The following is a 25,700-nucleotide window of genomic DNA, read 5'->3' as shown; positions in this document are numbered from 1 at the left end:
ACTCATTCTTCCAGTATTGTTGATATCACCGTCACAGGATTACTTCTGGGATGGAACCTGTAGAGCTGGCTAAGACATGGCATTTCTGTAAGCAAATATCTTATTGTTAACTTTTTAGTAACTAGCCTTTCAAAATGTTTATGAAATATGACCAATAATGAATAGGATTCCTTCCAATTTTCTTTTTTCAGTATGCTGCTTGTCTGTGTTGAAAGGGTGTGGCTGTACATCAACAACAGAATAATGTGGGTATTTATCTGTTTTAATATGAATGCAAGTAGGCCGCTGACTGGCCAGCTCATCATCCTCAGGAGTATTACTACCCTGTTTGAGATGTGAGTTTGAGGAGAGTTTTTAAGGGTGCGGTTTTCCTTCAATAAGTGCTTTGGCCACAAATACCATAACCGGATGAGTCAACACATTTTGTTCGGTATGAATTTGAAACATTTAAACATGTTATTTGTCTTAGGCAGTTAATTAAAGCATAGCATTATGTGCTATGATTGTGCATTGATGAGTTACAGTTGTAGCTGTTGTTTTTCAACTTTTTTCTTAGTCTGCCTTAGAATGTAGGAATTGCAGATTTCTTCTATTGAAACAGTTCAATATATAGTTTCAATAACTTATTTTTACAGTATTTACAAGTCCTATCTTTCAGCAATGTTAATGGTTGTAAACAGGCCTGTCGGTAAAGTGTAATTCTGCCTCTGTCCCTCTCTGTGCCTCTGTGTGCGTGTCTTACAGAGAGAGATAGAGATTAAGCTTCTTTTTCACTCATCCGAGACCTGTAATTGAACTCAGAGGCATTAGAAACTGCCCGAACTATGCAACTTAAATAAATACAACTTATATTAGGCAAGAAGTCCATCATAGTAAGGTTAATAATTTCCCAGTTTAATACAGCAGACATTTTCATTTGCATAGAGCTGAGTTACAGACTTGGAATGAATATGCATGCAAAAACATCATCACATTACCCACACACTAGAGCAAACGGGTATGGATGCAGTTCACGTCTGTTGGAAACGATTACCAAAACGAATTCCACCAGTAATAGACAGACAAGGCGCTGTGATCGAGTGCAAAAAGCGCGTGGAACCAACTTCATTATAACTTTTCAAACTCCCTGAGAACATACAGAGAAGTAATTAATCGAAACCGCGAACAATAGTTCCTTAGTAAAAAGTGTGGTGAAAGTAATAATAGATGAAGTAGGCTATCTTATCGAAGTTATCATCACCTTGCAGTTTCGAGTTTTCACCTGTCAATCTATCCTACTGCGCGGGACTTCAGAATATTTTTTCCTGAAGAATATTCTGGTGAGTACAAATATAATTGACAGCGATTGCTATTGAATAGAAGGCTGGCATTGTCGTTATCTGTAATTTAATGTAAAACTGTCTGCTTTGACAACGACAGTAAAATAACTTTAAAAGTATTTTTCTGTTAATCTAACAAATTAATTTTTTGCAATTTGCAATTCTTGTTTAGACTGATAGTATCCAACTATTAATTTAAACGTTAATGTTTTGATGTAGCGTCTAGGATTTGAATGAAGACCAGAACAGGAAATTTACCGTGACTGTTATTGGGGAAATGTATGCACATTTAAATAGATAATATTTGTAGATAACATTTATTAAAAGTAGTTCGTTTTTTACTACAGTATCTGTCACTGTGTTCCTATAGTTAGTAACGATATTGTTTATGATACATTTAAAATAAAAACAAAGGTGACTTGTTCTTACTGATTGATAGAACAACATGGACAAGTCAAATTTGTTTACTTTCAAATGTTGATCATTTCAGGAGTAGAGGGTTCATTATACTTACATATGCAAATGTTTGCAAATTATTTAGTGGTACTGTATTAAAGATTTTAAAAAATGTAATATAGTATAGCCCGAACATGTGAATGTTTTTGATATCTCACATTTATATTTTCGATTCTACTCAATGTGAGTTGTAGAATATTATTATTATTATTATACATTATAGAATAATAATTAAGATGTCAAAACTATTAAATGAACATGTAGTAGCCAAAAAAGTTTTAAACAAATTATTAGTTTTTTCAAAGTAGCCACCCTTCACCTTGATGACAGTGTGGCACTCTCTTGGCATTCTCTCAACCAGCTTCCTAAGGTAGTCACCTGGAATGCTATTCCAACTTTTCTGAAGGAGTTCCCAGTTTTTCAGAGTACTTGTTGGCAGCTTTTAATTCACTCTGCAGTCCAACTCATCCCAAACCATCTCAATTGTGTTGAGGTCAGGTAATTGTTGTGGCCAAATTTTCTGATGCAGCACACCATCACTCTCATTCTTGGTAAAATAGCCCTTACACAGCCAGGAGGTGTGTTTTTGGTCATTGTCCTGTTGACAAACAAATGATAGTCCCACGAAGCACAAACGAGATGGGATGGTGTATCGCTGCAGAATGCTTTGGTAGCTATGCTTGTTGAGTGTGCCTTGAATTCTTGAATTACTGACAGAGTGTCCAGCAAAGCACACCCACACCATCACACCTCCTCCTCAAAGCTTGACAATGGGAACCACACATTTGGACATCATCTGTTCACCCTTTGTCTCACACAAATATGGCAATTTCCACCTGTCTAATGTCCATTTCTTGTATTTCTTGGCCCATATAAGTCTCTTATTATTTATAGTGGTCTCTTTGCAGCAATTCAACCGTGAAATCTCCACTGAACACTTGATGTTGAGATGTGCGTTTAATTGAGCTCTGTGAAGCATTTATTTGGACTGCAGTCGGAGGTACAGTTAGTCAACTATTTCTGAGGCTGGTAACTCTAATGAACGTATCCTCTGCAACAGAGGTACTGTAACTCTGGGTATTCCTTTCGTTTGGCAGTTCTAATGATAGACATTATCATAGTGCTTGATGATTTTTGGGACTGCACTTGTTCTTGACATGTTCTTGACATTTTTTTATTGACTTGCCTTCATTTCTTAATGTAATGATGGACTGTTGATTCTCTTTGCTTATTTGAGCTGTTCCTGCCATAACATGGACTACTACAGTACAGACATAACGATGGTCTTCTGTATACCAACCCTACCATGTCACAACACTACTGATTCACTCAAACGCATTGACTTGAGAAATTCCACAAATTAACTTTTAACAAGGCACACTTGTTAATTGAAGTGCATTACAGGTGACTGCCTTATGCAAAGAGAGAGCTTGTATTCACTATTATTCTACAGTGTGCATTATTCTACATTAGTTAAACTTAATAAATACCCTTGAATGACTAGGTGTGTTTAAACTTTTGAGTGGTACTGTACAGCCTTGCAAATCAAATACATTAAAAAGATGGTAAAGTAGCTGAATTCTTATTTGAACACATAATATCAATACAATTGTAAAATGCATATAACAAAAAAGTGTAAATAATATCAAGTGTTCTTTGACAAGTAATTGGAATTAGCCAATTTTAACATGTTAAGGGTTGGTTGGTAGTTGAATCTGTTGTCCATTGGAAACATTCCTGGCTCTGCGCATATATGACTGCCTGCCAGCCAACAGGTTTCAATATCCGTCTCTACCTTTGCCTACAACGTCTCCTCTTTACCTGTTTCTTTATGATTCCAACTATTAATATAATTACTGGGAAAAAAATACGCAAAGAGGGGGTTTCCACTCTCCTTAAAAATAATATTGTTTATCTGTCTGTCTGACCGGCTGGTATGGTTTGTATGTCCATCTGTCTGACCAGCTGGTGTGTTCTGTTGGTCTGGCTGGCTGGCCAGCTAGGGCAGTTTGTTTGTCCATCTGTCTGACTGGCTGGTGTTGTTTGTTTGTCTGGCTGGCTGGCTAGGGCTGTTTGTTTGTCCATCTGTCTGACTGGCTGATGTTGTTTGTTTGTCTAGCTGGCTGGGGCTGTTTGTCTGGATGGCTGGCTGGCTAGGGCTGTTTGTTTGTCTGGCTGGCTGGCCGGCTGGCTGATGTTGTTTGTTTGTCTGGCTAGCTGGTGTTGTTTGTCTGTCTGGCTGGTTTTAACACATCAAGGTAGCTGCAGTGGACAGCGCATCATTTCAGATGGAATGGGCTTAACTAATGTGTACACCAGATAATTTCTGTGTACTAAGTGTTTTTACAATGTAAAGTTCCCTTTAGGTGACTAAAGCAACAGGCAGCAACTAAGATAACGTAAGAAGTCATTACTCTATTTAGAGTTTTTTTTAATCCGTTTTACTCATTATATTTCGTGTTCTCCAAAGATAATACAGTCCCATTCTGGTTCATATTACGCTGCTTGCTCATCCAGGCTGTGTAGACCGGAATCTTTAAACATGGCGGTCCTAATTAATGAGGACTTTCAATCAGGTTTTCTAGACATTCTTGGGAAAAGTATGAGATTTTGTGCCACCCAATTTTGTACTGTTGATCAAATTCCCCATCCTATTTGCTCTTTCATTTCTTCTTGTCTGTTGTGTGTATGGATAGACCACTGATGGGCTGAGGATGAAATACTGATGCACCTGGAGCTCTTTGTCTTCAAAACTCTGTGAAGAAGACAGTAGGTCAGGCATGAACGGTAAAAACTGTCACCTCCTGGTCTCCCCGTCTGGCATAGCCCCATCGCTGGGAGCGATCACAGGACAGCACAATCCTCCCATCAGTATGCCTGTGCGCACCACCCTGTCGCCGGGATGCCACACCACACTGAGCCCCACCATGGCGGATAGCAGAGGCAGAGGCGGAGGGATCCACCAATCCCAGATACCCCCCAGTTCTGGCAATACTTCTGGAGGTTCTCTCCTGCTTCCTACCCTGAGCCTACGCAGGCAGGTGTTGACCAATGGGAAACAGCCAAAAGTGTTAGGTGTCTCACAGATGTCAGGGCAACAAGCGCCGACACTTCAATTCCCTCCTACCAGTGTTGCAGCCACTGATCAGGGAATGGTGCCAGACTTTCCTGACAGCGGTGTCAAAGGTAAGTTTTAGTAGGCTTTGACTAAGGGTAATACAGTGAACTCAAGACCTACATAAAACTGAGGAAAACAAAAAAACTATGATTTAAATTTTGTGCTCAAACATATACATAAACAACACAATTAGTTTTCAAATGCAAAACAAGATATTGACTAGAATGATTTTTCCCCCCTGCAAATCATATGTTTCAAAGGTATTGGCACCCCAAAAATAATATTTAAAATAGGACCAAAGTGGCACAAAAGCTTTTTAGTTGGTTTTAGTTCACAGGAGACTTTCGTCTCTCCTTGTTTCCCTGGGTTATAAATATGAAGTCGCTTGCATGTAAAATCCATTTGTCATCCATCACCTTGGGGAGAAGCAAAGAGTATTCAGCTGTAGTTGACCTCCACAGATAAGGTAAAGGATACAAAAAATACGTAAACAGTTGAAAATATGCAAAGTTAGGGCAGCAATCAAAAGGTTTCAGTTGTCAGTGCGGGAGGCACACATTGGTCACAGTTTCAAAACTGCATAGTCTGATAGAATTCTGAGGTTAATACGTTTCAAAATCAACTGTTAGATGTCTATTCCATGTCAACATGTTCTTTAGAAGGGTTGAACAAAAAAAGCCCTGTCTGAGCCCAACCCACAAATTGCAGGGCCTGAATTTTACCAAGCGTTATTGGAACCACAATTGGAGTTGTGCGTTATGGTCAGATCAGATTTTTTTTGACCATGCTCACCATTGCCATGATTTGTAACATAAGGACACTGCGTACAGGGACAATCACCTGATATCCCTAGTAAAATGTGGTGGTGTCAAACATATGTCAAAATCAACAAAGGAATGGTTGCGGAAGCCCAAAATCAATGTTTTACAATGGCCATCTCAGTCTCCTGACTTGAATCTAATTGAAAACCTTTCAAGGATCATGAAATGTGCTGCATTGAGAAGTGGTCAAAAACCCTTCCAAAACAGTGCACCAAACTTGTCAGTGCTGTTATCCACTCCTTATGAGGCTTCACAGAATATTATTTGTATGGGTGCCAATAATTTTGAAACCTGTTTTTCAGTAAAGTATTCTTGAAATGTTTAGTGTTTGAGAAATTATTCTGTTTAAATAAATGCGTATGCCCCCTCCTTACGTTTAAGGCCAAAATATGATTCATTGTTGGTTTAGCTTTTTTTTTGCGTTCACTTTTGCTCCATTTCAGGAAGCATCTCAATACTTGTAGAGGTAACTGTAAACATCGAGTCATACATTTATATATGAGCATATGATTGACTAACGCCTTGACCTTTTATCATACCTACAATGACTTGTCCCGTTTTGACTTGGTCCACTGATTGTGACATAGTGTGACCCTTGTGACTGCAGGGCAGTGGTTCTCAATCAAGTTTTCCATGATGCCCTTTAAAGGAAGGATGTTACTACAAATATGTGGAATTCACCCTATTATCGTAATTAGTTAGTTTTATAGTGATCTGTCCCCTACCGTAAACTATTTATTTAAAACCTCATACCTAAAATCTCCCAGGACCTGTAATGACGAACTCTTCCTCCCTCTCAGTTTACAGACCACAGTGTAGACAGGTCGCTGGACAGAAGATACACTTACAGTGATATGTTGTAAACAGAGGTGTTTAATGAGCCCCTCTCTTTAAAGTAGCGCTGATTTACATAGACGTTTTCATACTTCACTTCACCTCAATGTTGTCCTCCTACCCCGACTACCGCTCCTACCCAGACCTCTTTTCTTCCTAGCCTGTTTATTGATAATTAACCAAGCAGAAAGCTTGTCCCTAAATGAGCCATGCAGAAGAAGGAGGAAGAAGAAAAAAAAATCTCATTAGTAATTAACAGAGCAGAAAGCGTCTCTGGGCAGTTCAGGTCTGTTAGAGGGGATTTCAGTATTCATAAGCTTCTATTGAAATAGACAAAAAGCATTAGGTTTGTGTTTGATTTATATTGAAGATGTCTTCATCAAAGGTCCCTGGTGCGAAAACACAGTTGCTGACTTAATATTGTGAAGCGAACTGTGATAAAGATGAACAGACGCCAAACCGTGAATTCCGCAAATCCCTATCCCAGTTACATGAGGGTGGTACACAATACGATTGTGTCAGCTATAATGACAACGGTTGGATGCAAATTACAATGCCCCAACCACTGAGGTGTCAACATACTAGACTACAGAGTAGTTGAAGCGCTCACCACAAACACGTATTTCAGAGTTCAACACAATCTTCTCTTGACTTACTTTGTGTTCGATTGCTTGAAATTACTTGATACTATAAATAATGAAATTAAATATGTGGTTATTTTTTATATATTTTCTCTCATGTTGTGGTAGGATTTCAAGCAGCAACACTGGAAGGCAGAGGCTGGAGTGTCCATGTATAAAACGCCAGAATGAATATGATTTCTGTTATGTTGCTAGTTAAACATAAACCTGAAACAGTGTTGATTAACGTGGAACCAGCATAAGAGCGAAGGATGGAAATAAACTCTGAATATTAGACTCTTTACCACAGTACACATTTCCCCATTAATTTGATTGTTTTAGCTATATAAGAAATATCAGTGTACTGTAACTCCATTGGTGAAGTATGATTGAATTCAAGCAAACCGCGTTGAGTAATTCATTGCCTCTAACGGTGAATTTGTCTTTACCAGGTTGCCAGATCTCAGTGTCAAGTATGCAGATGTTGGGCCAGCGGGCTGGTGCTAATCTCCGTGTCACCAGTAGTCCAATGGTGGTCCAAAGCCTTGGCCCAGTGTCTCCTGTCACAGCCCAAGCATACACCTCAGGTGCCCTGGTGCCAGACGAGCCCCAGCCCACACTGGCCCTGGTGGTACCCTACGCAGATGCCAGGTGGGTCAGCCTCCAGGGAACCAGTCTAGCCTCTGGTGTAGTTCAGGGAATATCCATGCAGGTCCTGTCACGACAATCTAAACAAAATCACCAAACAGTTCATTCTTTGATCATAAAAAGTTCTGATACTCATTTGTGTGTGTTTCCTCGTACTGCTGGCTTTAATTATGTAATGGTTTTTGTCTCAGATCCTTGCCCTCCAGAGAATCCTTGGCCTCCACCACCCTGAGCCTGGCAGAGACCCAGTCAGTTCTGAGTGGCAGACAGGATTGGCCCTATGGCTACCGGGTCCTTCCTCCTCTGTGCTCACAGCCGGGCTCTACCCAGGGTGCTGAGGGGGGCGAGCTACTCAACTTGCCCCCTGGCACTGCCATGTCCGGCGGCACAAGCATATCAAACTCTGCGTCCCTGCCCTCCTACCTGTTTGGGGGGGACGCCAACAGTCCTCGTCAGTACTCAGCCCGCTCCAAAAAGAGAGCCCTCTCCATGTCCCCACTGTCGGACGGCTATGGCATCGACTTCAACTCCATCATCCGAACGTCACCTACTTCGCTGGTGGCATACATCAACAGCTCCCGGAGCTCCACGGCCTCCCACCACACCCTGTCGCCCCTCCAGCCCGAGGGCTACGGCCACTTCCTGGGGGTGAGAGGGAGCTGTATCCCCTATCCTCCTACTACCAGCTTCCTCGGCTTCCCAGGGTCTTCGCTGGCCCTGACCCCGCTGAGTGACCCGCGTTCCAGGACGGAGTGCGGCCGCATGCGGAGGCTGGAGCAGGGTGGAGCGTTGGAGAGCCAGATGGCTAACATGGTGGTGGAGCAGCAGTGTCTACCGGAGGAGCGGGAGGTGCTACAGAGCACACCCGGGATCCGCAATGACCCGCCGCCATCGTTACACGTTCAGCTGGAGTTGGCCGCCATCATCAGGTCAGCTAGTCCACCGCAGGGCCCACCGCCCCCCTACCACTCTCACAAGCACCTCCACCAACCTCCCAGCCACACCCAGGCCCAGTGCTCTATCCCCCAGGCTTCAACCACGCCGCCTGGGCACGGCACCAGCCAGCACCCCCATCCCTGGTCCCTGTGCGCTATGGTGGAGGAGGAGGAAGGGGAGGAGGAGAACGGCGCGGGTCACTGCTGCCACTGGGCGGACTGCAGCGCTGTCTACGACCACAAAGAGGAGCTGGTCAGGCACATCGAGAAGCTCCACGTGGACCAGCGGAAGGGCGAGGACTTCACCTGCTTCTGGGCCGGATGTCCACGAAGGTTCAAGCCCTTCAACGCCCGCTACAAACTCCTCATCCACATGAGGGTCCACTCAGGAGAGAAGCCCAATAAGTGCACGGTAAAAATCGATATCTGGTGGCCTCCAGACTGTTTAAAACATGCCTGTGTGATTCTGTCTTGTCAAGGCCGAATTCAGTTGCTTCACCTGATCCCAGTTTTAACCCAGCCGTGCATACCATCCATCTAATGCAGAAAGGGTTAACAATGGTCACTGAGTGAAGCAGTTCTCTCCCTGGCTGTCTATCCTGTCAACCAGACAATCCTCTGGTTGAGATTTATTGAGGACTTTTCAGCCTCTTAATGGCCTCAGTGAGACATCTCAAAATAGACAACTTGAAGTATGCGCCGTTAAGGCCTTTGTGTGCTCTGATGAACAGTGGAAGGCTGAAGGTTGGGGTCAGAAATATGGTCTTTCTTCTTAACTGTTGCTATGGGCTAATTAGCCCGGCTCTGTGATAATTGACATGGGAGTTAACTCAATGATGTAGTTATTAAATCAGCACAAAGGCAACACAGCACTTAAGATCTGGCAGGGCACCAGTCAGTCAGCCGCCTGCTCCTTACTCACTGCCACAGTCTCTTCTTTCTCTGTTCTCTCTCTCTCTTCCCTTTTTCTGAGCTACTCTCTACCAGGTAGTCAGGAGTCTGCCAAGCTGGGGCAGACTTGGCTGGGGTTCTGGGACGGTGATGTCCCTTTGCCCTGGGCTGGTTTTGTGGCCAAGGAGAAAGAGAGACCTGAATGGAGTAAATCTGAAAGCCGCATATCCTTGGACCTGGTTTTGATTCGGGGATTGGCCTGTTTCCCCTGGGACAGGTGCTCCCAACTGGCTCTGCCGGCGCTGTTCTGCCAGATGCACTGCTGACAGGGGAGCCTTCGTTTGGTTGTCTTCGTTTTGGTTGTCTTCGCTAGTCGCTTTCTACATTTGATTTCAAGGCTTTAGAACACGCCGCGTGTTCACAATGCAGATAATAACAAGGCTGGGCTAGCTTGTTAGACAAAGCTGGACAAATAGACCTAACTGTGTTTCCAAGAAGAAAACCTTGCACTCCTACACAGATCACTGTCCTGACTGTACGATGGCATGCACCCCCCTGGGAACATTGAGGCTCAGATGAGTAAAAGGCCAATGATTCTCATGCCTTGTCTCGTTTCGCTGCGTCTTGGTTAGTCACATATTAACTGGATGCATACCTGTGGTCGACCTTTCGCTCCAGAACACTCACTTATTAGTCTAACCAGTCCTGTTGCTATGGAGGCCACAGCTGCTGTCAGATGGATCTATGTACCATGTAATCACACACTACTGGGATTACTATCCAGAATTATAACCCGTTCCCCAAAAAGGGAAAAGACATTGCTTGTAGTATTTTCTATATAGGCATAGAGTTTCATTTTGGATCTACCCATCGTATATCCAAATAACATTGCATCTTCGTTTTGACACAGCGGCATATGCTAAAAAATTCCTACTAAAAAGGAATGAAGACCAAGGTCAGTGGACGGAAAGTGTGAAAACTAAAACTAAAATAACATGAGCAATCAAATCCAGAGGCTTGGTTCCAGACAACAGAAACTCACAGAGAGGGAGAAGGAGAGAGAGAGAGACAGTTCTACTCTAGCCAAAACCATCTTAGAAGTCATGACGGCCAGTTGTCCAATATTTACACTTAGGCTTTTTGTGAAGAATGATTGATAGGAAGGAGGGGCCTTTGTAATGTCGAACAGAGGCGTGAGTCGCCTGTTTGGCCAGTAGCATCACAATGAAGCAGATCTGATTACACAGCACACTGCCTGATACACAGTAGACGTGTCATGACTTGTACCTGTCAGCCCTCAGCGTGTCTGTGTGTGTGTGTGATGGAGATGGTGCTTGAGCACTTGCTTAACACATAGTTGATTCCTCATTGTATTTAGATACTTATGTAAGCTAATAATGTTTTTTGTATTGCCTTCATTTGATATGCTAATTTAAAAGATTAATAATTATCACCAACAAAGCATTTTAGTCTCGCTATTTTATAATGTGCAATGGATTTTCATCCAGTTTCTTGGGGAATCTGAACTAAATCTCAGATCTATATAAGTATCTCCACCTACAGAATATTATTTTAGCACCATCCTAATGAATCAGTCACGTAACTGAGTGCAGACAAATACCGCCATGGCAACAAAAAAAGATGTGCTTCCTTGTGTTTCTGGTTCTGCATCTTTTCCTTATTGGCTAATGTGTTAGATGGATAGAGAGAATTCTAGTTTACCCCAGAAGCCATGGAGGCCAGAGTTCCTCTGGGTTAGCAGTTTAATGAAGCACTCCATGGGACGGCAGGCAGTCAAGCATGGAGAACTTCATGGCCGCTCTATTACAGTGAACTAGGAAAATGTCGTTTGGTTTAGATCTTTCATTTGGGGCACTCAGTTAACTTTGCCGTAGTGTGACATTGAGCTACATGAGTGATATATCTTGAGTTTGGTCTTGTGTGTGTGATTCTGGTTCTGTCATTGGCTTTTAAGTAAAAAAATAAAATAAATGATTTCACAGAACAACATTTATTGGGGGTGCTATGAAGACCAGAAAACATTGTACAACATTCTGAATTTTTTATTTATTTATAATGTCTTTTATCCATATGTCTATACTCCAGAAATGTGACAATACAATTTCTTGGTGCTGGATGTTCTGTTATCTATTAGTTTCACTTGAGTAATTACAGTGTGTATTTGAACCTGAATCTTGAATCCGGTTTTAAGCTCTAAGGAGACTCAGACCATGTGGCGGTTACTATAGGTGTCAGACAACCTCAGTAATTCTGTGTTAATCCATTTAGGTTGCATACAATAGTCAGTTTGAAATTCTAGCCCTGTCCCTGCTGCCACAGAATACAGGCCTGATGAGATTTCTGGTTTGCCAAGATTTGTAACGGCATCTCTCCATAGGAGGGAAATTATTAGATTTTAGAGGCAGAAACAAATTATTTCAACGAAACAATTTCTGTATGTTGTTCTGCTTCAGTTTTAAAGACCTCAAGCGCTCATGAATGAACATTTGGCATTTAAAGACAATAGTTGTAGACAAGAGGACAAGAAGGAAAGGAGAGGTTGACTAAGAATGAGGAGAGAATGTGAGAATGAGGAGCGAATGTGACAATAAGTACAGAATGTGGTTCTGACGAGAGAATGCAAGAATGAGGAGCGAATGTGTGAATGACGAGAGGCGGGACAGGAGAGTCCGAAGAGGATTAGACAGTTGATGTATGAGCCATGAATCGGACTAAGAAAAGTGTTGTGTAAAGATGTAAGAGAACGGCGGTGAGATTTGAGCAGCGCAGAGAGAGTAAAGATGTGTGGCGACCTAAAAGAGATCACAGAGCCTCTAGACTGCTGCAGGCACTAGACTGACTCTGCTGGCACGCCGTGGCTGGGTCATTGTTCCGCAGGACATGAGTGGCTGCCAGGACCTGTCAGGAGGCTGGCTCTGGCGTTTGGGCTCCACTGAGGAGCCATGTTGCTGTCTATTCAGACCCTCTGTCCCTCACGACAGCTAAAAAAGGACTGTAAGCTTTATTGGAGAGAGTGTGTGTCTGTGTGTGCGCACGCATGCGTGCGTGTGGGTGGGGGTGGGGGGGAAGCCATGGGGCTCCTGGCAGTGTGTTTGTGTGTGTGATTCTGGTTCTCACTTCTCTTCCCAACCCAAGGCTGAATGACTATTTATCCTGCTTATTCTCTCTGGCCTGGGTGTTTCTGACACTGCCCCGTCTGAATGGTCCGGTGGGGATATCGTTCTCTGCCCTGTGGTTTGGAGTGTCTGGTTGTGGTGTATTTTCCTGGTGGGCCGCCATATTAGAGAGCATTTGGACAGAATATCCTGCTGTGTGTGAAAAAAGACCAGTGAAAGCCTAGAAAGACTTTGAAATGGCGGTGGCATTTTCCATCTTTGGTAAAACACAAACACTGGCAGGTCATGTCCCCAGACAAGCAAAGAGAGTAAATACCCAGAAAGAGGGAGATCATTGGATGGTCTGTAAACATAATGATTGTAGGTCCACTCACACGTTCAACACATTCGCTGGGATACAGTCTCTCCAAGCACACATTCTATCCTGAATAGAATATATGCTTGTGAGGACGCACATGGATCTCTCCGACGTATATGCCCGTCTCTCTCCATCTTCAGTTACTTAAGGTTTTTGAAGTGCTGTACATCCTTCTCTTCATTCCTTATGACATTATGAACACATGGTTCCCATCATGAGTCATAATGGCCTTACTGGAATTGAGGGTTTTAGAGTTTCTGGCACAATGACAGTGCTGTGCTGGTGGTTGTGGTTTTGCTCGGCAGGGTGTATGTTCGTGCCTGCTGTTTGCCAACTTCAAGAGGGAACATTTGTTGAGTGTCACATCTCTTGAGTAGGAAGCACTTTGCCCATGCAGTATGTTCGATTAGTAAACGTCGTCAATATGTTGCTGTGCAAGAAGATACCTGCAATGTATAATGTATGAGTTCAGAAGAAAAATACAGTTTTGAGGTTAGCTGCATGTTATTACATAAATCAAAAGGAATGTGTACCATAAGAATGTGATGAGTCAAATATTAAAAGAACTGTTTAATTTGTAGTTGGTTAACTCAGACTGAGGGAGAGGACAATGCTATGCAAGGAATTCTGTCCTGGAGGAACATTAATAAAATGGGTCAAGGTTCCATGACTTTATTCTGTGAAGCTTAAGTAAGGACATTCCAAGCCTCTTGCCTGGAGAAAGAGAGAAAAAGTTCACATGTCTTGAGGGTGAGGTCATACCAGTGAGGTGGTAGTACTGCACAAAGGAGAGCTGTTCAGTTCTGCTGACTTGGATCAGCTTCCATTCGTCACTCCTTCCCTGATCCCATAGCCAGCAATGGCACAACATGGAGGGAGAGGGACCCTTCGACAAAGAACAAACACCTCTCCCCCGGTGCAACAAGTTATCATCATCACATGTAGCTCCTACTGGACCCTTGATACAACACAGCATTTACACTGAAGTCTGTTTACACCATAAAGTAGGATAGTGGACTCAACTCTATATATTTACTTCTATGGAATCTGCTAGGTCTTCGACATTGCCATTGAAGGCATTTTAATGTAGTGAAGTTGGTGGGACTTCCAAATTGATCCATTCCTGATGACCTGGATTGACATGACTCTAACCGGGTCACCACAAAGGATCAGCCAATAAAGTTGAAAGTCCCAACCAGTTGAAGTCATTGGGAAGGATAAAGTCCTGTCCGTTGACTACATTAAAATGGTGGATGTCTTCAATGGCATTGTCCATGCTAAGACTGGCGTTTGGTCACCAGATCCCTCTAACATCCTCTATGGATACTGACCCCTGCTTGTCACCATAACCACAAACCTTCTTCAATTGATATTGGTTTCATTCTGAATGTTTGGATATTGTTTGGTGGAACCCTGATGGACATTGTTGGTTCATTACATTGACACTTCTAAGTGTACGCTATCCTTCCTCTCCCTGTGGTTTCAGTTTGAGGGCTGTCAGAAGGCTTTCTCTCGGCTGGAGAACCTGAAGATTCATCTGCGCAGCCACACTGGAGAGAAGCCCTATCTATGTCAGCATCCCGGCTGCCACAAATCCTTCAGCAACTCCAGTGACAGAGCCAAGCATCAGCGCACACACCTGGACACAGTGAGATGACTGGCATACCTCACAGATGCTCATACACATACAAACACACACACAGCCATAAACACAGAAACACACACACACATAGAAAAACACGCAGAAAATGTTTGGTTTTGTGACATAATGTACAGTTGAGTGTGTGTGCACTTCTGTTTGCAGAAGCCGTATGCGTGTCAGGTCCCAGGTTGTGTTAAGCGCTACACTGACCCCAGCTCCCTGCGCAAGCACGTCAAATCCCACTCGTCTAAAGACAGGCAGTTAAGGAAGAAGGTCAGTGTGCTGCCTCCTGGACTCTACTCTTTACAGCTGATGCCCAGAGCCGTGGCTTACGGTGAAATTCAGGGTCACTACATCAAGGGAAAATAGCATTCTTTCTATCAAAGATACTAACCTGTCTTATCAGGACATGCATAATGTCCTGGGAACAAAGAATTTGTGTTTTGAAAACAGAGCTTGTCCAGCGTGGTATGGGGAGGAGGGTAGGTTTAGCACCGGGACAGGATAAGTGAAGAGGGTTAGGGTTAGGGTTAGGGTTAGGGTTAGGATTCCTGTGCCATGTGGGAGCTAGTGTCCTTTATTAGTGGATGATGGTGCTGGTAGTGCAGGTCATGGAATGGGGGAGTAGTAAATTCTTAAATCTAAATATTCAATATATACCTACATTCAGATATACAAAGCTTTCAGAAAGTATTCAGACCCCTTCAATTTCTCCAAATGTTTTTGTGTTATAGACTTAACTTATAATTTATTAAATCATCAAGACTATCGAAGACAAAAACAAAGCAGAACGTGTTTTCATAAAAGTGTGCCAGTTTCCTGAAAATATCTATTTTGACCCTTTATTCAGTACTTTGTAGAATTGACTTGGAATTGACTTCAGCTTTGTGTCTTCTAGTCTGTGCCACACCTGAGTTGGGGCAGTTTATTCCATTCTTTCTTACAGATCTTCTCAAGTTCTTGCATATCAGATGAGGTGTGTCTGTGAACTGCGATCTTCAGGTCTACCCGCAGATGTTCAGTCACATCTGGAGGCTGGGCCACGAAAGAACAATCACTGGCTTGTGCAGAGCCCAATCCAGCGTAGTTTTGGCTGTGTGTCCGTTGTCGTGCTGAAAGATGACTCATCGCACCATTTGGAGGCCATATGCGCTCTGGATCTGGTTTTCTTCAAGAACCTCTCTGTATTTAGTTCCTTCATCCTTACCTAAATCCCGACCAGTCTCCTAGTCCCTGCCACTTGGAATCATTCCCATAACCTGATGCTCCCACCACCATGCTTTACCGTAGGGATGGTATTAGCCAGTTAATGGCATGTTGTTTTCATTAGATTGGCAATTGGCATTCATGCCTAATAGTTTGATTTTGGTGTCATCGTACCAGATAAAATACTTCCTTATGGTTTATGAGTCCTTCAAATGGCATGTTATATGCCATTTATCAGGGGTTCCATCTAGCTACTCTACGCTGAAGGCCTGATTGATGCTGCAGAGATGGTTGCCTTCTGGCAATTCTCCCATATCTACAGAGAAACTCAGATTCTCTGTCTGAGTGGCCATAGGGCTTTTGGTCACCTCCCTGACCAAGGCCCTTCTTGCCCAGTTAATAGGTTCGGCTGATCTCTTGGCCAGCTCTAGTAAGAATTTCTTCCATTTCACAGTGATGGAGCCCAGTGTGCAAGTGGCAATCGGTAATGTTTTTGCAATTGTTTCATCTCATACTTTCACAAGATCTATACCTTGTCATATTTCAGTGTTCTCGTAGAGATCTTTAGACTTCCGGCCTTGTTTTTGCTCTCACATGCACTGTGAAGTGTGGGACCTTATATAGACAGGTGTGTGCATTTCCATGTAAAATCAATTGGAGTTGCCTCAGATGGACTCAGTCATGTTCTAGAGATCTCAAGAATGGGCAACAGTCAGGATGCATCTGACCTTAATTTGTTTCATGACCCAATCCACACCTGCTCTTTCATTCACTTCCTTCTCTGGCTGCTCTGTGATGAACCTCAAGGAAGGCTAGACCCCTGCTTCTAGAACGATGTATGATACATTTAACATTTACTGAGATGTCCGTTAGCATTTGACTAGACGGCAGCTAGTCAAATGCTTACATTGTATCAATAAAAATACTAATATAAATAACATATTGTAAACTTTGATATAAGTAACATATTGCAAACTATAAATAATATTTTTTTATTATGCATAAAACATATACAATGTAATGATGCTTTGTGTCGACATGGTGGCCTTTGGCTTAACATAACCAGTGGCCACAGGCGGAACTTTCCTCAGGCAGACATTTAGAACTTTGGCCTTTGTAGAAGCCTGAAAGGATTTGTTGAACTATCTACAAGTGGTTCAGAAACAAACGTCACGGGAACTGTGAAACAATGTTTTGGTATTTCCCACTCAATAAACATTGACCATTAATCTCTTCTTCATATCATATGATATGTTTTGGGTATGGTTTCCTCGAAACAGGGGGTGTTTCAACTTGCCACACTGCACATAATGTATGAATATATACCTCTTTAGTAGCTAAGTGATTTGCTATTGTGTTTAGACCTTATTAATTGGCCTAGGCACCCATTTGGTTGTTTTGCCACATGAATCATAGATTAGTCAACTGGCTAAACAACCAAAACTCAAAGCTCATCTTACGACAACAACTACTTAAGACATAGCTATTCAAACTAGTATTTAATGTTTGATTGGTTCATTTCCTCAAAGTCTTTTTTCATTAGTTTGTTTTGTGGTCATTGTTTCTACTCATTAAAGTACTTTTGGTTATATTCGGTTCATTTTGCAAAGTGCGCTCTACTAATTTAATGTATTATTGTAATTATTATTATTATTATTATTACTCCCTGTAGTTAATTATGCTCATTAACTCAATCTGTCCATTAAGGGTGTGTCACCATAGATACAAGCCACAGGAGGCTTTTTCTATATAAAAAATAAAAACATGTTTACAAGCGCTCTCACATTCACAGTTCTTTGAGTGGCAAGTTACTGTATACACTATCTGCATAGATTTTGATCTCTGTAACTCTTTCTGTTTTATTGGTCTTAAGATGAGGTCGTCTGTTGACATCACCCAAGAGACGTTAGCAGACTGCCTAACCATTCAACCCCTGCAACCCAGCCTCTCTCCTCTGGACGTGATCAACCGAAAGTTGGGCCAAGCCCCTAGCCCCTCCCTCGATCACTTCCCAGGTACACATCTCCCAGATGCCACGGCTGTCTGTGCCTTTGTTTAGTATATGCCTATTGGGGTGTGAAACACCATAGATTGATTTGTCTGTATATTCTTCTTCATTTGAGTCTGTGTGGTACGTGGAGCTACTTGGAGACTCAGTTCATTCATGGTCTCCATTGTTGTCTGTGTTTTATAGATTTGCTGTCCAGGGGGCAGTCTAGCCAGTCTGGATCCCCATCCATCTCTGTCCCTTTGGCTGCTCCACAAGGCCAGCCCTCCTCAAACAGTTCACACCTTGCTCTGCTGGGCCCCCAGCAGGACATTTACAGGTATTGCAGCCATGCGGCAAAATATCTATTATTTGTCCTAAATCGTATCTACTTGAGTCACCACATAGATTTATTTAGGTTTACATTTGAGGCAATTCCTGAGGTGAAATAGTTTCCTGTGTCCTGTATCTTGGTATTCTGGAGCCAGACCCCAAGATTTGGATAATTACGCTCAGTTGGGGTGAGGATGTGTCAATGATCTTTTTTAATGTCATCAAGGGAGTCATAGAAGTACAAGAATTGCAGCTTTCTATGTGTTCTAAATTTTTCAATGTGTGCCCAATCTTTCTATGTGTTCTCAGTCTTTCTATGTGTATCAAATCCCATTTATTCTTACTAAAGGGATTTGTTATGATATACATTGTGAGGATGGAACAGGTTATTTCTCATGTATTCTATTTAATCCTATATTATTGGAATGTTTGGATTCACAGCTGTTCAGCGGACACAGTCTCAAAGTCTTTTGGTCAACAGAGTGAACTGTATGAATTGCTTAAATAATCAAATCTTGATATATTTTTAACTTTATTTGGAAAGTTCTGAAATGTCATAACATTTGCTTTATTGTAAGTTACTTTGAAAGCATGAGAGACAACTATTGTTTAGCAAATCTACATGACCGTTAATTTCTTTCTAATACACATTGAGCAAGATGTTGTGTTTAGATCTCAGAGGCCATGGTGAATGTCGGTCAGAAATAAGAGTCCCATGTTTCTTCAAAAGGGGATGTGCAATAAGTACCATGGTAGTTTTGATCATTATAATGAAGGCTTCTCACCATGCAGTAATGAATTTAGGATAAAGAACTATTTTAGGATAAAGAACCATGTATAATGCAAGTAACTGTAACTGCATTCAATGCTCCTTTCTCCTGACTGGGAAGTCAGTAATTTTCCCAGTTCTTGTGTAAAGGTTGAAGCACTTACTTTGATGTGTTTCATAGTTATGACAAATGCTGGCTAATGAAAGTTTGGAAGTCATTTCCTTAAGAACGGTCTTTCAGTCTCTTTCCCCTCCTACTGGGTTTCAAATGAACAGTGTTCTTGAAATTCTGCAGGTGAAAAAATATGATAGGCTACCTTTATACAGTTAAAAAACTTACCTAGTCCTGTTGAAAGCCATAGTCCCTTCAATATACTAGTGATGGATCTCTGCAGATAGCATTTGTCTCAGTGTGTCTTAGACATTGATAGAACGATATGTGTTTTAATAGCATCACTTGTTGCATAATGTCGAACTCTTTGACATTGTGTCAGACAGGGTGAATTGATAGTTATATTTATCCACCATTCTGTTATAGAGGTTTGATTTTTGAACAGTGTTCACGTCTACTTTCACTGAAGAGGATCTGCTGCAGGCCCAGCTGCGTTGTTGGGCAAGGGACTCTCCGTTTTCTATTCATTTTTTATTCTCATTGGCACAGCGACTGGAGCCATGACTGATTGAAATGCTCTGCGCCTTTCTCTCCTTTTTCTGATCTGCAACAAATAAGTACTTAAACATTGGTTGTCATGGCTTTATGGCAGAAAGCTCATAGTTGGAATAATCTGATTAAAATAAAGCACAATTTTCTCCCCTTCTGAAAGAACCCAATGGGCTTTTTGTTGCGCTCTACCTCAGCTGTGAAGAGAGCGGCTGGGAAGAGGTCTTACAGGTTGGGAATGGCAAGCAACACTGTTGCCTGGTCAGACCATGACAAAAAAACATTCCTTCATCCATGCACTTCAAAAGGCGGTGTGAAGGAGGGTTTTCTGTAGGTTTGGGCAGCCAGATGCTCATGGCTTCTCACTAACACTGATTGTCCTGATAGCAGCGGTAGGCCACAGCATTCACCACAGGATTCTGGGTACACAATCAGCCAATAAAAGCAGGCCTAGCTTTGCCTCATTGGGCTCAAGGGTCTGCATTAGCGGATGCTATAGCCACCAACCAGAATAGCTCAGGAATTCAATAAGTGAATCATAAAATCTGAGAATTACCATTCACAGGCTGCAGGAAGAGGATTGCTGTAATTACTTTTCTAAATGTTAAATCGATTGTAAAATCCCTGTTGCCATTTCCTTTAGTCCCGTTATGTGATTTCTTTATTTCCTTATTCAGCTTGTGCATGCTTATCCCCTCAATTAATTGCATTGTAAACACCTCAATTCTTTTAATTATTACACTGGAGCCAGTAAGAACATTTTAAAAGGTTTACAAGTTTACAACTATGATATAACAGCTTTAATCCAGCTCATTGATTCCTATTGGTTTTCTTCACAATTTTCCATCTTACTTTCTGATGCTTGTTGTCTTAAATTTATTTTGCCTTATTGAAGTAATGAGACATTTTGTCTGGACAAAAAAACTATCTAAAACAGGTCATTAAGATTTCTATCACGAACAGTCTTCCAAATAAGATGCTTCTCTCTGTGCTCAGTTAAAATGTCTTATTAGTCGGAGAAGTATGCTATATTACTACCCCTCATGTATAACGTAACCACCTCTCTTAAAGAGTGAATCTGTATCTGTATTTTATCTGAACCAATACTGACATTCATTAATATTACGCTGTACAAAACATTTTAGGTTTATTGACAGGTCCCCCCAACATGTCAACGTCCGGTCACACCAATACCAACTGCCACACGCCTCTGGTCCTCATCCTCTCCATCCTGCTGGATCATCTGGAAAGACCAGCACACCCCTGGGTCCTTCTAGTCACACTCATGTAGTCTGCACAGACAACCACCCAGGTAATTGACACCTTCTGACTAAAGATACCTCATATTTCTCTGTATTCATCTGTTGGGTGTTAGGTTATATAATTATATAATAACTAGGTTATATAATTTATCTAAAACCCTGTTTCCAAAAAAATGTTGGGAGGCTGTGCAAAATATAAAGATGAACAGAATGCAATGATGTGCAAATAATTGAAACACTATATTCATATCAAATGTTGAAACTGAGAAATGTTTTCGTTTCTTGAAAAATATAGGTCCACTTTGATTTTGATGCCAGCAACGCATTTCAAAAAAGCAACAGGGGCAACAAACGATGGGAAAAAATGCATAATACTAAAAAAAGATCCTGGTGGAACATCCCACAACTAATTAGGTTAATTGGCAACAGATCAGTAACATGATCGGGTATAAACAAAGAATCACAGAAAGGATACATCTTTAGGAAGACAGGGAGGAGTTCTTCACTCTGTGAAAGACTGTGCAGGCAAATAGTGCAACAATTTAAGAATAACATTTCTCAACGTAAAATTGCAAAGAGTTTTGATATGATGTATTGATCTACAATACATCATATTAGTAAAAGATTCAGAGAATCTGGAGAAATCTCTGTATGCAAGGGATAAGGCCAAAAACCAGTATTGGATGGCCGTGATCTTCGGGCCCTCAGGCAGCACGGCATTAAAAACAGACATAGTTCTGTAGTGGAAATCACTGCATGGGCTCAGGAACACTTCCAAAAACCATTGTCTGTGAACACAGTATGTCACTGCATCCACAAATGCAAGTTAAATCTCCACCATGCAAAGACGAAACCATATATAAACAAGATCCAGGACTGCTGCTGCCTTCTCTGGGCCTGAGCTAATTTAAGATGGACTGAGGTGAAGTGGAAAACTGTCCTGTGGTCTGACAAACCAAAAATGGAAATTATTTTTGGGAACCATGGACGCTGTGTCCTCCAGGCTAAAGAGGAGAGGGACCATCCGGCTTGTCATCAGCACACTGTTCAAAAGCAGCATCTGTGATATAGGGGTGCATTCGTGCACATCTGTGAAGGCACCATTAATGCTGAACAATATATACAGGTCTTGGTTTAACATATACTGCCATCCCCATCTTTTTCAGGGAAGGCCTTGCTAATTTCAGCAAGACAATGTCAAACCACATTCTGCATGTATTACAGCAGCATGGTTCCATAGTAAAAGGGTCCAGGTGCTAAACTGGTGTGCCAGCAGTCCAGACCTGTCACCCATAGAAAACATTTGGAGCATTATGAAACGTTAAATACAACAAAGGAGATCCTGAACTTTTGAACAACTGAAATCCTATATCAAGCAAGAATGGGAAAACATTTCACTTTCAAAACTACAGCAAATGGTCTCCTCAGTTTCCAAACGCTTACAGTATTGTTAAAAGAAGAGGTGATGCAACACAGTGGTAAACAGGCCCCTGTCCCAACTTCAAATTCAAAATGGGCATGTATTTTTCCAGAAACAATAAAACTTCTCAGTTTCAACATTTAATATGTTGTCTTTGTACTATTTTCAATTAAATACTGGGATAAATAATTTGCCCATCATTGCATTCTGTTTTCATTTGCATTTTACGCAACGTCGCAACTTTTTTGGAAACAGGGTTGTATTAGGTGTTAATGTACTTGGTGATATAATTTATCTAATATGTGCAGATATAGTAAATTGGTTCTATCATTTATCTATTATGTGTTAATGTAATCCTGGGTTATGTCCTTAACCTAGTATGTGTTAATGTACTAACTTGGTAATACCATTAATCTATTACAGTAGCTGTTAATTTATAACGTGTTGCAAAATCTGATTTATAATGAATCCCATGGATCAAATTGATGATAAAAATTAATAAAACAGATTGATAATGAATCAGACAGATGAAATTGATAATCAATGACATAGGTCACATAGATAACGAAACACATGGATCACATTGTTTATGAATCACATGAATCTGATTAAGAATCACATGTATCTGATTGATAATGAATCACATGAATCGGTTTGATAATGAATCACATAGATCTACCTAAAACTATACCTGCACCTAGAGGGTTAGGGTTATTGACTATATGTGCCAGTGGGGGGGGGGGGGGGGGGGGGGGGGGGGGGGGGGGGGGGGGGGGGGGGGGGGGGGGGGGGGGGGGGGGGCAGTGCAATTCCTTAGGGAAATACCTATTCTGCAATGAGAGTTTCTGTTAGTTTTATTATTAGGAAAAAGTCTATTAAATAAATGTGTGGGTGGTTTGACATTCTGTTTTGACAGCCACTCAGATGTATGTTGATCTTGGCTTATTTCAGTCTATTGTGCAGCAGGGGGCTGATGTTTTTCTATGATAGAAAGAAGAAACAGCTTCACTCTAGACTAGATCATAGCTTAAAATAGATGGCACCTTTTCCCCCACTGGACTTGACAGCTACAAGGTGTTCACATAAACAAGCTGTGCACTGTTTTGACAAGAACAATAATTTAAGCTAGGCTAATCAGAGCACAGTTTTCTGAAGTATCAGATGAGTAATAGTGCTTCAAATAAAATTCCATGGTGGTTGTAATGGTTCTTACGACTTCCACTGAGTATTAGGACTTTCATCTAAAGCGTCTTTATTTCTGCATATTGAATATCGAGATTTGAACCCACAGTGTTTTTCGGGAACATAAAACAATGAATGACGATGAAAAGAGGGAGTCACCGGCGAAGGATAACAGATGCAGTTATGTAAATAACAAGATGTATGCCTTCTTCTCTTTCTCAGGTTTTAGTGGCCAAACCCACATGCTTTACCCACCCCCATACAACAGGTCCCCCAAGCAGAACAACTCAAGCCACCTGACACAAATCCCCATGTTCGATGACGGCAATGCCCCAACGTTCATTACTCAGAATGGGCTAGACATTTCCCAAAGGACTCTGTCGGGGGTCACAGGTAATAAAGAGACATGAAGAGACATTACAGTACAGTGCACATTCATTTCCATACATCTTCTAACAATTACTCTCTCTTTGCGCTGCATCCCCAGTATACGACCTGCAGAGTGCATCACAGGATCTGCTTGTTAACCCAGTGATGTCAGAGAACGCTTATCTACATGTCAGTGCAGTGGGCCGCTGCCCGAGCCAGCTGTCCTGCATCTACACCGAGGGGTGACATCAGCAAATGTTTCCTCGCGCTAAGGCAGATACTTTCTGAAATGCACCACCTGCGACAACTGAATTGTTTTTCAGCTACTGTTTGTGCTCCCAGACGTTGATCTGGGAAAGATTCCCCTCTTAGGTGAGAGCTGAAGACATGTGGTTTAAGTGATGGGCATGAAGGAAGAGATCTACATCACTGATGTTTGTCAATGAACATTGTTTTCAAAACAGCAAGGCAAACTCCTTATGTCTTATGGATACTAATATACAGTCCTTCCCTTTGTAAGTCTGCAAGATTTAAGTATCACCAGATCACCAGGACTGAATGCCTATATTGAATATGCCTCCTAAAGCTTGTGATGTACTGTAGATACACATGGGGGCTTTGGAGTATTTTTTATGTTTACATTATCTGAATGCATTTGTACAGTGTACTGTTTCTAAATGTGGACCATCCCATTATAAAAATTATCAATAGCAGCACATGAAAGGCACACTATTTTTATAGGTATTTGCATGAATTCGTCACATGAAACAAAATGTGCTTGGATAAATCAAAGATAATTTTGTGTGAAAATGTTCGAGAATTGCAATTGTCTTTTTTTCAGAGAACGTTGGAGGTTGTTGTAAGAAAGCTGTTCTTTTGTACATAACTGTTTGTAATTTATGACATTTGCATTGGAATTTGATGAAAACCTGACATTTGGTGTTAAACAATTGAAAATCTCGAATGTAATGTAACTGATTACAAAGTGTATATTTTTGTTACATAATGTGTAAGTACCAAGAAATGGCATTGAAAATGAAATGTTTCTCTCAAACATAGACACTGGGCTAATAGATTCATGATCCATATCAGTTAATGAGATTATGTACAGTAACGTTAGGCCTATTATCACTACACAAGATTTTACATGATGTCTCTGGTGCTTTCAAGCTTAAAAAGCTTGGATACAGAAATATACCTCTTCGTGTGTCTGTGTGTGTAAAAGAGAGAGAGGTTTGCCTTTTTTATCAAACATAAAATCATCTGACAACCTAAGACCTGTAATTGAACTCACAAGAGTATGAACAATTGTCAAAATAGTCTACTTAAAAAATACAACTTGGAGAAAAGAAAGAGGGCGAACCTGTGGTGTGTGTATAATGTGAGAGAAAGAAAAAGCGAGTGAGCATGTACCGGGGTGCTCCTTTCTTTGTTATCTCAACCAATCTTTATCACCCAGCGGTGCACGGTGGTAGTCCCGCCTTGGAAATCAACTTGATTCAATGAGCTAATACGAATATTGATACAGTTTACAATGTAGTTCTTGGATAATATTTCTACCGACAAAATATTTATTAAACTAATTACAAGAATGGTGTGATCAATCCACACCAATGTTTATTGAAACTCATGAAAGATCCAAAAAGAATGTTAACTTAACCATTCTCATTCGCCACTCGTTATCCTACATCCTTCACACCGCTTATAATACCAAGGTGTTTCCATCTTATAA

At 41.5% G+C, this 25,700-nt stretch overlaps 1 protein-coding gene across 4 annotated transcripts; it reads left to right on the top strand.

The window, feature by feature from the left end:
- On the top strand, nucleotides 1-25,421 carry glis3 (GLIS family zinc finger 3). Of its 4 annotated transcripts, XM_010895672.4 has the most exons (12): nucleotides 1-87; nucleotides 192-245; nucleotides 4,472-4,961; nucleotides 7,621-7,819; nucleotides 8,008-9,163; nucleotides 14,624-14,785; nucleotides 14,942-15,052; nucleotides 17,859-18,000; nucleotides 18,180-18,312; nucleotides 20,881-21,047; nucleotides 23,822-23,992; nucleotides 24,087-25,421. In XM_010895672.4, the coding sequence occupies exons 3-12, from the start codon at nucleotides 4,556-4,558 to the stop codon at nucleotides 24,212-24,214; spliced, it is 2,775 nt and encodes a 924-aa protein (XP_010893974.1). In that variant the 5' UTR covers nucleotides 1-87; nucleotides 192-245; nucleotides 4,472-4,555; the 3' UTR covers nucleotides 24,215-25,421. The 4 variants fall into 4 exon arrangements, with proteins under 4 accessions (XP_010893974.1, XP_010893973.1, XP_010893975.1 ...); XM_010895671.3 differs by lacking the exon at nucleotides 192-245 and having other exon boundaries at nucleotides 19-87; XM_010895673.3 differs by lacking the exons at nucleotides 1-87; nucleotides 192-245 and adding an exon at nucleotides 413-430.
- Nucleotides 25,422-25,700: the final 279 nt, after the last annotated feature.

This window comes from Esox lucius, chromosome 14, assembly GCF_011004845.1.
Source record: "Esox lucius isolate fEsoLuc1 chromosome 14, fEsoLuc1.pri, whole genome shotgun sequence".
Classification (NCBI taxonomy): Eukaryota; Metazoa; Chordata; class Actinopteri; order Esociformes; family Esocidae; genus Esox; species Esox lucius.
Note: the sequence above shows the minus strand (reverse complement) of the source record. Positions and strands in the feature narration are given on the sequence as shown.